Source organism: Daldinia vernicosa (genome assembly GCF_022497035.1).
Source record: "Daldinia vernicosa strain CBS 139.73 unplaced genomic scaffold F5Y00scaffold_24, whole genome shotgun sequence".
Classification (NCBI taxonomy): domain Eukaryota; kingdom Fungi; phylum Ascomycota; class Sordariomycetes; order Xylariales; family Hypoxylaceae; genus Daldinia; species Daldinia vernicosa.
The window spans coordinates 56,959-70,119 of record NW_025953940.1 but is presented as its reverse complement, the minus strand read 5'-3'; the positions used below and the strand labels follow the sequence as shown (position 1 = coordinate 70,119).

Genomic DNA, 13,161 nt, shown 5'->3' with positions numbered 1-13,161 from the left:
CGGTGAGATTATTTACATAAAGATATACGACCTCGACATTAGTTACTCTCAACGTTGTATTCAACGATAATATAATACTGTACATAGTAGCTTAATAAGGACTCTTATAAGTGACTGATCGATTTTTCAGGAAAAGCCTCTGATTCGAGGAGACTGAGTTATGGAAAGATATTCTATTGCTTCGGAATTTAGCGTACTCGTGCGTCATACGACTTCAGGGATGTGATTTGCGAGTCATCCCACGCAGTTACATATGAGCTAACCTAGATATGTAGTTGAGAGTCCGAACCTAGCTTTTGCAAATGTTGGATCGGTTGGGATTGTGCGCATGTGCATTGATGATAAGGATTTCTTACATGGAGTCTTAAGCAGTTGTAAAAATCTTCAACTAATGTCTTTTCGATTTTCCTCACAATTGTGCATATATCCAGGTATGTGATGTGTTAGTGTGTATGTTATTAACCAGTACTCGTGCCACGCCCCACTTAATTCTGGTTTCGCAAGCGTGTACCAGTCTTAACTGGTGCTTACCACTATTATCTACACATCACCATTATCCCCATTATCATTATAAAAATTCATATAACCTTCATTTTTAAAGTTATATAGTTCGAAAAAAAGATTTTAAATATATTAAAATTTAAGTAATATAATAAAAAATTAAAATAATTATAATTATAATATTTATATTATTTTATATATTATTTCTTAATTTTTTTATATAATATTTTATATATAAATATATTTTTATAAATATAAATAAAATTTATTAAAATATAAAATAATTTTTTTATTTTTAATTAAATTTATATATAAAACTTACCTTAATTAAAATTATAGAATATTACGTAATTAAATTATTATAATCTTTTTTAAAATTTAATACTTTTTAAAAATTTACTTATATTATTTTTAATAAAATAAATAAAATACCTATTAAGATTTAAAATATATAGTAAAATTATATGAATTTTAATTTAAATAAGTTTATTTTTTTCTTTTTATATATATGTGTGGTTAAAAAGTTATTATAAAAGTTAAAAAATCTGGGGATAATTGTAATGTGTGGATAATAGTGGTAAGCACCAGTTAAGACTGGTATACGCTTGCGAAACCAGAATTAAGTGGGGCGTGGCACGAGTAATAACTGGAAGATAATTCTTAAATGTTGATAGTTACCTGTTGTTGTGGCTGTGGCTGTGTTAGCTTTAACTCCCAAGTTTTTGCTAGGGTTAGTGGGGAAAGCGTCGTGGCTCAATTGGCTTATTTCATTGGCCAGGCCTTCAGGGGCAATGGGGATTAACCCAAACGGAACGTGCGGAGAGGGACGCTGGGACGGTGAGTTTAACCCCCATTTTTCGGTTCCCACCGCTCTTCCTTAGCTCCCAAAGCTCTAATCCGTATGTACGTCCGAGACTGCCCAGAGCCCAGAGCCCAGAGGGGCGTACCTTAAACTTGAACATTTTAATGTCAACCGATTTTAATTCTTTTTGATAAAACGTGCCTAATCTCTTGTACAACCCCTCATAGTTCCATATACCCTCCTTTTCGCGATATATTGAAATGGTCGCGTAAAATTGCGTAAAATTGCCATCGGAACATCGAGCTAGACCTTTTGCGTCCCTTTCCTATATACGACGATACGTTAGGTACCTAAGAGCCTAAAGAGGTTGGTGGACGACAATGGCCGAAAAATCATACCCGGTACTGTCGAGAAGGCAGATCGAAGGTTTAATCGCAGACGGACGACGCATCTTCATTGCCAACCAATATGTATTCAAGGCCGATCCGTGGCTACCGTATCACCCGGGTGGTGACAAGGCCATCCTACACATGGTTGGTCGAGATGCTACCGACGAAGTCACTGCGTTAGTGCTGCCCTCGCCTGTATAACCTTATACGTGCATTGCATTAGAATCATCTGTCTCTAACCTGTCTTGTTACTATAGTCTCCATTCCTCCGAAACAAGAGAGCAGATGAACCGTTATCGAATTGGTAGAATTGAAGGAAGGTGGACCAACTTCATACCCCCTGTCCAAGGCGGTAAATTCAGACCATTGCTGGACGGCGACGGGGTTGAGGACGAGGTTGAGGAAGGCGACGTCATTTCTACCGATGTGTCGAGTAGCCCAAGTTCCCGGGAACCTTCCCCGGTTTTCGATGACAGCGCAGAAGCCGTGATCCGAAAGCGACGTGGCGTCGATGCATCAGTACCGAAATCTTCATCTACATCTTCCGTATCTTCGGTGGAACCTGATGATGATGGCATGTCATACCTCGACACCGTTACCAGGGAGAAGACGACTCTAGACTTGGAAAAGTATCCCTCCCTAGACTTTGATACCCAGGATGCCATCGTGGCCAAGTATCGCGAGCTTGGCGAGCGAATCAAGGCCCAAGATCTTTATAAATGCAATTATTGGGCGTATGCAATCGAGGTCACACGATACTCAATCCTTTTCAGCCTCACTTTCCTCTTCTTGCACTGGGGTTGGTACGTTGCGAGCTCAGTATGTCTAGGCGCATTCTGGCATCAACTCGTTTTCACGGCCCACGATGCTGGCCACATGGGTATTACCCATGACTTCCACACGGACACGGTTATCGGCATCATCGTTGCTGATTTCTTCGGTGGTCTCTCGATAGGATGGTGGAAGCGGAACCATAACGTGCACCACATCGTTACAAATGCACCGGAGCATGACCCGGACATCGAACATATGCCGTTCATGGCCGTGTCTCACCGGTTCTTCACATCGATGCGTTCCACTTTTTACGACCGCGTAATGGAATACGATGCTGTGGCAAAATTCATGCTCAGAATTCAACCTTACACGTACTACATACTTCTCCTCTTCGGACGCTTGAACCTTTACCGCTTATCCTGGGACTTTTTGCTTGCTCGCAGAGGACCTAAGAAAGGACCTGCTTGGTGGCATGGGTGGCTCGAAATAACTGGTCAGCTCTGTTTCCTTACCTGGTACTTCTATGGAGTATTGTACAAGTCGATTCCTAACAACTCGGATCGAATTATCTTCTTCTTGATCAGCCATATGGTGCCCATGCCAGTCCACGCGCAGATTTGTCTTTCCCACTTTGCGATGAGCACCTCTGATATGGGGCCCCACGAATCATTTCCCCAGAAGATGCTCCGCACGACCATGGACATTGAATGCCCCCAATGGCTGGACTTTTTCCACGGCGGCCTGCAGTTCCAAGTTATCCACCACTTATTCCCCAGGATCCCGCGTCATAATCTCCGCCGCACGCAAAAGCTAGTACAGGATTTCTGTAACGATGTTGGTATCCCATATGCATTATACGGCTTCGTGGATGGTAATAAGCAGGTTGTTGGCACGCTAGCCGAAGTGTCGAGGCAAGCAGCCATCCTTGCCAAGTGTCAGAAGGTCATCATCTCCGAGGGCGATGATCCAATTCATGGACACCACCATTAATATTTTAGCATGGTGTTACCCATTTTGTCGTAGCTTTTGATAAGCCCTGTAAATAGGTAGCGGTGTTTTCCCGTGACGGAGACCAACCAACGGAAAATGGAATGGGGTTGACTCGGTATGATGTTGGAGAAGTTTCTCAGACGTTATGCCTTACGACCCTCTGAAAACCTAATGCAACGTCGTTCGGATTCTTACGAGAGATGGTGCTCTTAAACCTGGCGATATTGCAGTCGGTCCATCTAACCATTCTGGATGAATGGAAAATTGATAATTTTCGGGTTCCAATACGAAAGCATCCCGTAGCGAACCAATACGATATCGAGCCAGGTAAATCAAACCTAGGTCTAATAACTTTGTCTGCGACTTGTCAACTATCTTTAGTCAGAAAATTGAGCGCGGTGGGCGGCGCTATTTTAGGGATTTTCATCCAAATCAGGTTCCCATGGTCATGGAAAAGAAAGTCAACCACTTTGCTGCCTTACCGGACGAGAGGGACATATGCGTGCCTGAGAGGCCGCCTTATTGTGAGCTGATTTGGCAATTATCATATAGATTGATTTAATGCTCTTGTGCAACGCTCACTGTCCCCTTGCGTCTTAATCCAAGTTCCAATATGCATAACCAAGTATAGACAGCTGAGGCCGCGGAGAAGATATTAGTGGTGGTTTGCTTCGATTACCTCTTCTCTTACTTACGCCTATCACGGTTCTCGGTCTTGTGTTAGCCTTGTTCGCTTTTGTTTCTCGGCGGTTAAAGAAATACTCTCCCTGACAGCCGCGTGAATCCTGCGAGGTCGGAAGACTTGGCCCGCCAAACGGCAATGTGCGTTGTAAGTCGATACACGGTTGCTCCCGTCGGTTTCTTGCAGGAATCTGGCCCCGGCCTCGCAGAATATACCTAGGTAAGTAAGTTTAGATCCGCGGCTGCTACACGGCAGAGAGGAAGAGGACATCGTGCGGCCCTTCACCGACCAATATGGACCCCTGGATCTTATACTCTGCTCTGATACACTATTTATCTGGGGCCAAGTACGAGATTGGCAGAAGCGTGCCTCGCATCTGATCCTACGTCGTGTTAGTTACTCTATTGTTTGCTACAGTCTTACATAGACCGGCATGCTTCCTGCAGCCTCCCTTCCTTGCTTGGCGCCCAAGAAAGATTCTGCGGCCAGTGACGCGCTGGAAGCGGAAGAGACTAGGCTTGCCTCATGTGCATGATCACGATATCTTCAGTGAAAAGTGCAGGAAAGCAAGTAGGGTGTGACCCTTGACGGTTGGTTCGGATTCGGGAAGCTTGGTCAACCGGTCTCTTCCTGAGGGCACAATTTAGACTATATATACTAACCTCACCTCTCTGTTTCAACCTCTGACACGCTTCTTCTTTTTGCTTACTGTTTAGTCCTTCTCGGCCACACTTATATCTCCATTTGTAGGTTGGTCGTTCTTCCACATACAGTTATCAAGTCTTCGGGACGTTGATCGCCACAACATGGGACCAACTAAGATGGACGAGAAATCAGCCGCGCGGATCGCCAAGTCCCGCGGGAAGACCGTATTACACCTACCACTTCCGAACAATGGTTTAGATACTCACCATAGAGCAGGATCCATTCGCAAGGCGTGCAGATATGGCCGCCAAAAATAACAAGGATCAGAAGGGCGATAACTCAGACGAATCTTGGCGGAAGAGTGATTCGAGCCAGAAGAAAAATGACGGTGGCCAGGAAAAGTAAAAGGATCCGGAGCTTCCCCCGGTCCAATCAACAGACCCATACGACTAGACACGGAGACGATAGTGGCGCAAGCTCCACCGAATAAATGTCAGGAACTGAAGATCTAGACGGGCCCCTTTGTGATAGATCATTAGGTGCTATCTCGGTTGGCTAAAGATGGGAATCTGAGCCGCGTTAGACTGGGAGAGCTGCGGAAAAGGAGTTGTGAGTAGGTAATCATGCGGTGGCATCAACGTCATCATTGTGGTGCACATGATCGTGGACGGGAAGCGGGATATATCGGAATAAGCCAAGCCTGGCTTTTTTTCTCCTTTTTCTTCAACGCCGTAGGTAGGCTTGGTAAGCTACGTATGCTTAGCCGAGTATGATAGGATAGTTTTTGGATGGATTGCCTCATCTTTCACGATTGGCTGCTTCGAGAATTCTCCGGCCGAGGGGGAACATATCTTACCGTCGTTACCAAGATCAACATATACTTAATTCCAACTTTAGGGTGGTGTTTAGGTACGAAATAGGTACCCCAACAAGGTCGTTTTAGAAACAGCCCAGGTAGCAGATTAAACTTGTATCCAATATGACATCCCTATCTACCTATACATAGTACCAACTGATCGGGTCTGGGTATCTCCAAATTGATGCGGCTTAACTAAAAAGGGGATGTGCAAGCGGGATTGCTTCTCTTGTGCTGTTCAACGTCAATTTTGACTCGGATAACGTATTCATGAACAATTAAATTACCTTTTAAGAAAAAACGTATTTATGATGTTAACTATATGAGATGTGATATAGGTAGTATTATGAGGGGTTGTAGTAAAAATATAATAGAACCGACGAGAATAGGAGAGCCAAAGGATAAAATATGAGAGTTGATAGAAAACATAACGGTAACGATGCTCCGAGAGAGACAATGCTAAATAATACGCCCTTATACGGATTCACCAACAAAATTGAAGCCCAAGTCTAGCGCACGAATGAATTCACATCACCGGTTTGACTAACGGAGGGTTATAAAATCAATCATATATTGCTGTCCAGCAAACCTCTCATAAAGCCGTAGCATCCGTCACATATAGTGTTTATCTAGAATACGTCCATATAAACTATCTAAATAGGTAACGAACAGTTAATTATCCCAGTAGCCGATCTCCAGATAAATTGGGCTCATCTGAAGATCTAGTCGACCAGTACAACTCCAGGACTAAGTGCGTAGCATCTTTCCAACGTCATTATACATGTGCAGTGTCTTACACGGCAGATGATCTGCCATGGTCTTAGATTATACCTAGCAGGCATGTATTTAATATATCTAGGGCTGGTATTCTCCATCCTAGCAGCAGTGCCATTGGGAAAATTGCCGATTCACATATTACTCGAGTGGCTAGCCGATGGGATTGTCGTGACTGTGGCTGCAGCGGCTAAAGGAAAAAGTCTCGCATTGGCCGGACCGTAAAGATGGCTAGCTACCTACCTATGTATACCGTCGGGACTCTCGGTATGTTATGTACACAAACAGAAGCCCATGTCTTGCTGCCGACTGACTGACCCCTGGCGAATAGCCGACGAAAGATATAGCCCGTGAAGCCAACAGAAGCCGACGTAGGTAGATATAGAAAAATCGAACGACTTCTTGACTCCCAACGAACAAGGTTGATTTAGGCACTTTTTTTTTTCTTTCTTTTTTTCTTTTTTTCTTTTTTTGCACGGCCGGGCTACTTCGGCATGCCGGTATTCCCCCCCTCACCTCCTTAATTCATTGCCGATAATGTGTTTTAAGTGCTTTGACCTTGTAAAAACTTAAGGACTCGTAATACCATCACCGCTTGGCTATATATACGTTTCGGCCGTAATGTGCTTGGAGGCTTTGGAGAATATAATTTGTAACTTGGTAAAAACCGAAGTTATATATCTAAAGTACCTCGCATATATATCATAAGGAAAGATATAGAAAAGAGTTAGGTACCTATGTAATTATGGCTTTTATAGCTGTAATAAATATCACGAAATATCATCGTATATCGTTTAAAATGTGGTAACTAATGGAATCGGTTAGGTAGATGTTTTGTTGGCTTGCTCTCCCGTGTTTCTAAATAAAGTTAATGATTGGGGAAATGCGTGCTTCTAAATCGAACGGGTTGATTTTGGTTAGATTTCAATCCAAGCGCGCTATGCGCCTGAATCTGGCCGTTGTTATAGGCTAACCTTAACAGCGCCTTAGGTGTTGCAATTGGTGTCTCAGTATGAACGCTGCAACGGCTGCAACGTTCGCAGCTTTGAGCTTGTCCCAGCGCACTGGCTTAGGGACCTTGGCGCAGACGCCACATCCCACCGATAAGCAAGTACATACTTCTGAGCAACTTCTCTAAGGTTCTGCTTGTGCTCTTGCTGTCTTGTTAGAATTTGGTATGTATTGTACCTTCTTAGAGATAAGGTTCAGCCTCGTCAGCCTTTAACGGTCAGCTGGTTAGTGCTACCCCCCGCTAAACTTTAATCCTTGCATGAAAGTGCAGCCAAGTACCCATACATGAGAATCCCCCCCATACATTTTATTTGGTACGCATACATCATTTACATACCTACATCATTGATGCTTCATCCCCTCAGCCTCGTCATCTCCTCCCAATCCCAATCCCGGACCTTTACCCCTCTAACTCTTGAACACTGTTAGGTTACCTTAACGTAGTTACGGACTACAGCAAGCTCTAATACTTTGATAGAATATCCAGACACTATTGTAATCCGGCTTGCTGCCTTTCTGTCCTTCTTTTTCTACCAAGTCCATTGTCAATTGTCAGTTGTCCATTGTCCATTTATCCAACCACTTGAATTTGAATAATCCATCACATATTCCACCCAGCGCCATTGATGAACCACCCAACCACATTATCCATATCCCGGTGCGGCATGGTAACGTGACCTGCGTGCCGAGACGAAGACGCAGCAATGGAACCCAATGTCCAGCGCCTTCTTAACGATAAACTATACGACAAGAGGAAAACCGGTGCCCTCGAGTATGCTCCATACCCCCTGAACTTGTAGATACTATTGAATTGAGTTTACCAACATAAACATAGACTCGAACGCTCTATTCGAGAGCTGGTAGCGGCCAAGGACTACAAAAGGGTTAAGGATATTCTTGAGCAGTTATGTAACGAATACGCTTATGCTGTCCATCAACCCCACGCACGAAATGGAGGCTTGATAGGTTTGGCCGCTGCTGCCATTGCCCTCGGTTCAGTATGTTTCTTCTTCTCCCGTGCTATGCTTTCCGGGACGCCGTTTCTTAACCCCCTTATTTCTGTTTAATCTAACCTGTGTTAAGGAACTACCGAGATATCTCGAGGTTATCGTACCGCCTGTTCTAGCTTGTTTCACCGACCAAGATGCTCGCGTTCGGTATTATGCTTGCGAGTCTATGTACAATATCGCTAAGGTCGCCAAAGGCGAGATTTTGAAATATTTTAACCATATATTTGACGCTTTATGCAAGGTAATTCGATGCCTCTATCCGAGAACTCTTTTCATTTAGCCTAACATCGATTCTCTCTACTACAGCTAGGTGCAGACTCAGAACTTTCTGTAAAAAACGGCGCCGAACTTCTCGATCGTCTAATCAAGGATATTGTCTCCGAGTCAGCGGCTACTTACGTGTCCGTGCTCGAGAGTGAACCTCCGCCGCCTTATGATGCGAAGGACTCTGAGCAGGGCGTTTCTCCTAACCCGAATCTCCCAACAGCTTTCTCACTTCCAGATTTTATTCCCCTCTTAAAGGAACGGATATGGGTTATGAACCCGTTTACTAGAACGTTCCTTGTCGGTTGGATTACTCTACTCGACTCGATCCCGGATCTCGAACTGGTTACGTACCTGCCCGAGTTTCTGGGTGGCTTGCTCAAGTTTCTCAGTGGCAATAATGCCGACGTCCATGCGGCAACGCAGGCGTGTATGGATAAGTTCTTGAACGAGATTAAGAGAATTGCCCGAGTGAAGAAGGGTATCGCCGAGAGCAGAAAGTCGAAGGGAGAGGGAAAGAGGAAGCGGGAGGACTCTGTCGATAGCGGTAGTATGCGTCTAGCAGCGGATGACGCCGAGGAAGCGGGCTCTACTACGGCCAACGAGGATGATGATGAAGTTAGCAGTGAGGATGACTGGATTCCGGGACAAGATGTGCAGATTAACTATAAGGCCATCCTTGAGATCCTCACCGCGACCCTTGATTCCCCCCTAGGTAAGTGCTCTTGGCTTGATGATATGATTATAAATACTAATGCTGAGATAGAAGAAGACAGCGTTCTAGAAAGTTTACGATGGACAGTATCGTTTCTAGATATCTGCCCTGAAGAAGTCTTACCGTTTACTCCTAAAATATTAGCCCATCTCCTCCCAGCGATGGCTAGCGGGGTCGAGCCGATTCGCCAGGCTGCGACAAGGGTGAATACATCACTGATGGAATATGTTGTCTCTCTTACAGACGAAACCGAAGGGGCAGGCCCGTCGACGTCACGAGCATCTGTACCTGCTGCCGACCGCCCCGAAGGAGCGTCTAGTACGCGCGCCTCCTTGTCGAGCAACCGCGAAACGGATCTACAGAGTCCTACACCAGCTCAAAACCGCAAGGCACCAACCGCCGCCCAACCATCCCAGTCCCAGCCAGACTTAGATTATGCAGCCGCAGTTAATTCTCTCACCTTGCTATTCTTGAATGACCACGAGGCAACCCGCGTTGCTGCACTAACTTGGCTCATTATGTTGCACCGAAAAGCACCAAGGAAAATTGTCGCGTTCAACGACGGAACATTCCCTGCCCTCCTTAAGACGCTTTCAGACCCGGCAGAAGCTGTCGTTACCAAGGACTTACAATTACTATCTCAAATATCGAGATATAGCGAAGACGACTACTTTTCTAATTTTATGGTCAGCCTTTTACAACTCTTTTCTACTGATAGAAAACTGTTAGAGACTCGAGGAAACCTGATCATACGCCAATTATGTATGACTTTAAGCCCTGAAAGGATATACCGTACTCTAGCCGAGACGATAGAGAAAGAAGAGGACGTTGAATTTGCCAGCATAATGGTGCAGAATCTCAACAATAACCTAATTACGGCGCCGGAGCTAGCCGACTTGAGGAAGCGGTTACGGAACCTAGAGACGAAGGTAGCGTTGTTCAGACATCCAGTAATTTGGCTTAGGCCCATGCTGACTATTCCTATAGGAGGGCCAGGTGTTTTTCGTCGCCTTGTTCCGTTCCTGGTGTTATAACGCCGTTGCAACCTTCTCCCTATGTTTACTCGCTCAGGCATACGAAGCTGCGTACAATCTCTTACAGATTTTGTGAGTGTTGTAGAATAGGGGGGCATCATCACTGGACATTCTACTAACATGTACAAGTGCGGAGCTAGAGATGACAGTCCAAATTCTCATCCAGATCGACAAGCTTGTCCAACTGATTGAGTCTCCTGTCTTCACATGTGAGTTACCTAATATTCGTCCTGCTTCTGACTATATACATTAACGAATCATTATCGGACTACTAGATCTCCGGCTTCAGCTTCTCGAACCTGAGAAGTATCCATACCTCTATAAATGTCTTTATGGAATTTTGATGCTTCTGCCGCAGTCCTCTGCTTTTGCGGCTCTCAAGAATAGGTTGAACAGCGTAAGCGCGATAGGATACTTGCAGATCGGGCCTCGACCGTATGTACCCCATCTTACTACTCCTTTGACAATCCCCTGGCAAGGTTCAGTGGCCGAAGCCATCTCCTCTTACCAAAGCCACCACCCTCGTCCCAATAGCGTCCATGACACTTATTCTTCATGCGTTCTTAGTCCTGCCATTACACCTAACGCTTCAAATTATGACCGCCCAAACAGGTTGGGGAAGGGCCGCGAAGACAATACGATACGGTGGGACCAGCTCTTGGAAAAGTTCAGGAGCGTACAGGACAAGGCGAGACGGGCACAGAGGATGCTAGACGGTAGTAACCTCGACGACGGCCCAGACTTCGGCGGACTACGTATCACAGAACGTGAGCCCCCACGCCCCGTGCCGGCCCCGACCGTACCACCGAAAGACTCGACGCCGCCCGCTGCGCCGCCACAAAAGCGTTCGGGATTAGGGAAACAGTTTGGACGACTAGGCGCGTCCGTCTCGGGCAGAGGGAAACGATCGCAGCCCCAATAGAAGTGAAGTTGGTTATGTCGTCGGGGTTTGCAGTCATTCATCTACGTTATCGTAGAGGGGGTGACCTACTTACTACAAGGAAGGTGGTTTTTGAAGAAGCGATTCATTCTAGGTAGGTTATTATGTCTTGTACCGAGTACTGTTATCATATGATTGTGTACAGCGGGGATATCTGAGAGTTCGAATATGTAGATAAGTAATAATTAATGGCGTTTTTATGCAAATATTGGATTGCATTATATACCGAGACGAGTATTCCTGCGGCTGTTTTGAGGCTTACTTGAGGATAGTATAATCTGATTTAGTCTAGTCTAGTCTAGGCCTCCTCCTACTCTTCACTGGACTCTCCCGTTCAACTAATTTCTCAAAGTCCTCGTCACGCCGCTCCGTCGCGTTCCGGAGCTCGGCACGTAAAGCTTCTAGTTCAGCGCGCGCGGCGTCGATATCAGGGGGTAGGCCGGCGAAGGCGCGGACCTGCGCGTCGAGATCCTTTTTGCGGGATAGTAGGTCTAGGTATGCTTCCTCGTCGGCGCGCACGTCATCGACGGTTAGACTTGGGAGGCCGATGCTTTTTTCTAGAGAGTGGACTTGGTGGGTTAGGTCGGGGAGGTGACTGGATGTGCTCTTGATTAGGCGTTGTAGGGAGAGGTTTTGCTTGGGGAGAGTAGGGGGGAGTGTGAATATGCTGGTGCTGCTACCACTACCGCTACCGCTACCGCCGATGATGCTGTCGTTATCGTTGTGGGTGTTAAGGCTAGAATCGGTATTGGCATTAGACTGCTGTAGCTCGGCGAGAAAGGCCTCGGCGCGGGCAGATTCCCGGTCTAAGTACCGGCGTAGCAAATCTATCCTCTCGATGCCGTCTTCTAGCTCGAATGCTCGGCCCTGCAGCTCGGCGAACTTGGACCCGAGGATTTCGGGGGTGGGATACGCGACGCCTAGCTCGACGGCCATAGAGGCCATGGCGTCGAGGGCTGCGGCGCCGTCTTTGCTTAGGGAGGATTCGAGTGCGGAGAGGAGGTCTGCGGCTAGGATGTCTCCGTCGAGAGCTTCTTCTGCCTCTTTTATTTCCTGTCCCCCCTGTTGTTGTTGTTGCTGCTGTTTCAGCTTTTGAGCGTCGATCCTCCGCCGCCGTTCCTCCCGCTCTCGTTCAACGGAGCGCACTTCTTCCAGCGCGGCCTCCTCGACGCGCGCGAGCTGCTCGCGGTGCTCGTCGGCGGCTTCGTTGGCGGTGGCTAGGGCGAGCAGGGCTTTGAGGGTTTCGGGGTTGCGCTCGAAGGGGGGAGGGCGGGAGGCGCGGGAGGAGTTGGAGTTGGAGTTGGAGTTGGAGTAGATGCTGCGTAGCCAGGTGTCGATGTAGGACCAGTCTTTTGCGGTGGAGGCTGCGGCGCGGGCGACGGATGGGGAGAATATTGCTTGGGAGGGGGGGAGGTGTGACATTGTATTGCGTGTGGGAGGGGGAGGTTCTTTTGGTTGCGTCTATATAAATTGATAGAGAAGATGGTGTAGACTTGGAGAATTAACTTTTTATTTCATTTTTTTTTATTCCTGGACGTTGTTGATAAGCTCAAGTTTGGAGACGTCGACATGTACACGTCGAATACACGCGACGGGCAGGGATACATTGGGGGATTGGTGGGGTAAACGTTGGCCGGCTGCACTCCCGTCGGGTCCTGTAGCCCCTCTTGCCTCTTTAGGAAATAGTTTATTGTGGCGCATGATCGGTACGTACATAGGTATGTATGCAGTCCGCATAGAAAATAAGATTCGCGCCGGGTTTGTTCATGTCGCC

The 13,161-nt window shown here is 46.4% G+C and overlaps 5 protein-coding genes across 5 annotated transcripts; 3 read left to right on the top strand and 2 right to left on the bottom strand.

Annotated features, from left to right (window-relative positions):
* The first annotated feature begins 1,573 nt into the window (after positions 1 to 1,573).
* F5Y00DRAFT_80173 (fatty acid/sphingolipid desaturase) lies at positions 1,574 to 3,556 on the top strand. Its single transcript, XM_048014165.1, has 2 exons — positions 1,574 to 1,868; positions 1,950 to 3,556. The coding sequence occupies exons 1-2, from the start codon at positions 1,684 to 1,686 to the stop codon at positions 3,454 to 3,456; spliced, it is 1,692 nt and encodes a 563-aa protein (XP_047864626.1). The 5' UTR covers positions 1,574 to 1,683; the 3' UTR covers positions 3,457 to 3,556.
* A 486-nt stretch (positions 3,557 to 4,042) lies between these two features.
* F5Y00DRAFT_80191 (uncharacterized protein) lies at positions 4,043 to 4,753 on the bottom strand. The gene is made up of 3 exons (XM_048014166.1): positions 4,661 to 4,753; positions 4,152 to 4,520; positions 4,043 to 4,091 (listed from the first exon to the last, which is right to left on the bottom strand). The coding sequence occupies exons 1-2, from the start codon at positions 4,669 to 4,671 to the stop codon at positions 4,157 to 4,159; spliced, it is 375 nt and encodes a 124-aa protein (XP_047864625.1). The 5' UTR covers positions 4,672 to 4,753; the 3' UTR covers positions 4,043 to 4,091; positions 4,152 to 4,156.
* A 191-nt stretch (positions 4,754 to 4,944) lies between these two features.
* On the top strand, positions 4,945 to 5,188 carry F5Y00DRAFT_262168 (uncharacterized protein; the record flags this gene model as incomplete). The annotated part of the gene is made up of 2 exons (XM_048011338.1): positions 4,945 to 5,007; positions 5,060 to 5,188. 2 exons carry the CDS (start codon positions 4,945 to 4,947, stop codon positions 5,186 to 5,188), a joined length of 192 nt encoding a protein of 63 aa, XP_047864624.1.
* Positions 5,189 to 7,927: 2,739 nt separating this feature from the next.
* On the top strand, positions 7,928 to 11,522 carry F5Y00DRAFT_80148 (vacuole morphology and inheritance protein). The gene is made up of 8 exons (XM_048014164.1): positions 7,928 to 8,196; positions 8,260 to 8,422; positions 8,508 to 8,675; positions 8,741 to 9,413; positions 9,465 to 10,342; positions 10,401 to 10,519; positions 10,577 to 10,656; positions 10,723 to 11,522. Exons 1-8 carry the CDS (start codon positions 8,129 to 8,131, stop codon positions 11,367 to 11,369), a joined length of 2,796 nt encoding a protein of 931 aa, XP_047864623.1. The 5' UTR covers positions 7,928 to 8,128; the 3' UTR covers positions 11,370 to 11,522.
* On the bottom strand, positions 11,469 to 13,115 carry F5Y00DRAFT_80110 (uncharacterized protein). The gene is made up of 2 exons (XM_048014163.1): positions 11,650 to 13,115; positions 11,469 to 11,541 (listed from the first exon to the last, which is right to left on the bottom strand). Exon 1 carries the CDS (start codon positions 12,807 to 12,809, stop codon positions 11,676 to 11,678), a length of 1,134 nt encoding a protein of 377 aa, XP_047864622.1. The 5' UTR covers positions 12,810 to 13,115; the 3' UTR covers positions 11,469 to 11,541; positions 11,650 to 11,675.
* Between the last annotated feature and the right edge of the window lie 46 nt (positions 13,116 to 13,161).

Excerpts from the sequence above, each read along its gene's own strand:
- F5Y00DRAFT_80173 (XM_048014165.1), top strand. The coding sequence starts at position 1,684 with ATGGCCGAAAAATCATACCCGGTACTGTCGAGAAGGCAGATCGAAGGT. Across the intron at positions 1,869-1,949 it reads GCTACCGACGAAGTCACTGC|TCTCCATTCCTCCGAAACAA; the intron begins GTTAGTGCTGCC and ends TTGTTACTATAG.
- F5Y00DRAFT_80148 (XM_048014164.1), top strand. The coding sequence starts at position 8,129 with ATGGAACCCAATGTCCAGCGCCTTCTTAACGATAAACTATACGACAAG. Across the intron at positions 8,197-8,259 it reads AGGAAAACCGGTGCCCTCGA|ACTCGAACGCTCTATTCGAG; the intron begins GTATGCTCCATA and ends ACATAAACATAG. Across the intron at positions 10,343-10,400 it reads TACGGAACCTAGAGACGAAG|GAGGGCCAGGTGTTTTTCGT; the intron begins GTAGCGTTGTTC and ends CTATTCCTATAG.
- F5Y00DRAFT_80110 (XM_048014163.1), bottom strand. The coding sequence starts at position 12,809 with ATGTCACACCTCCCCCCCTCCCAAGCAATATTCTCCCCATCCGTCGCC.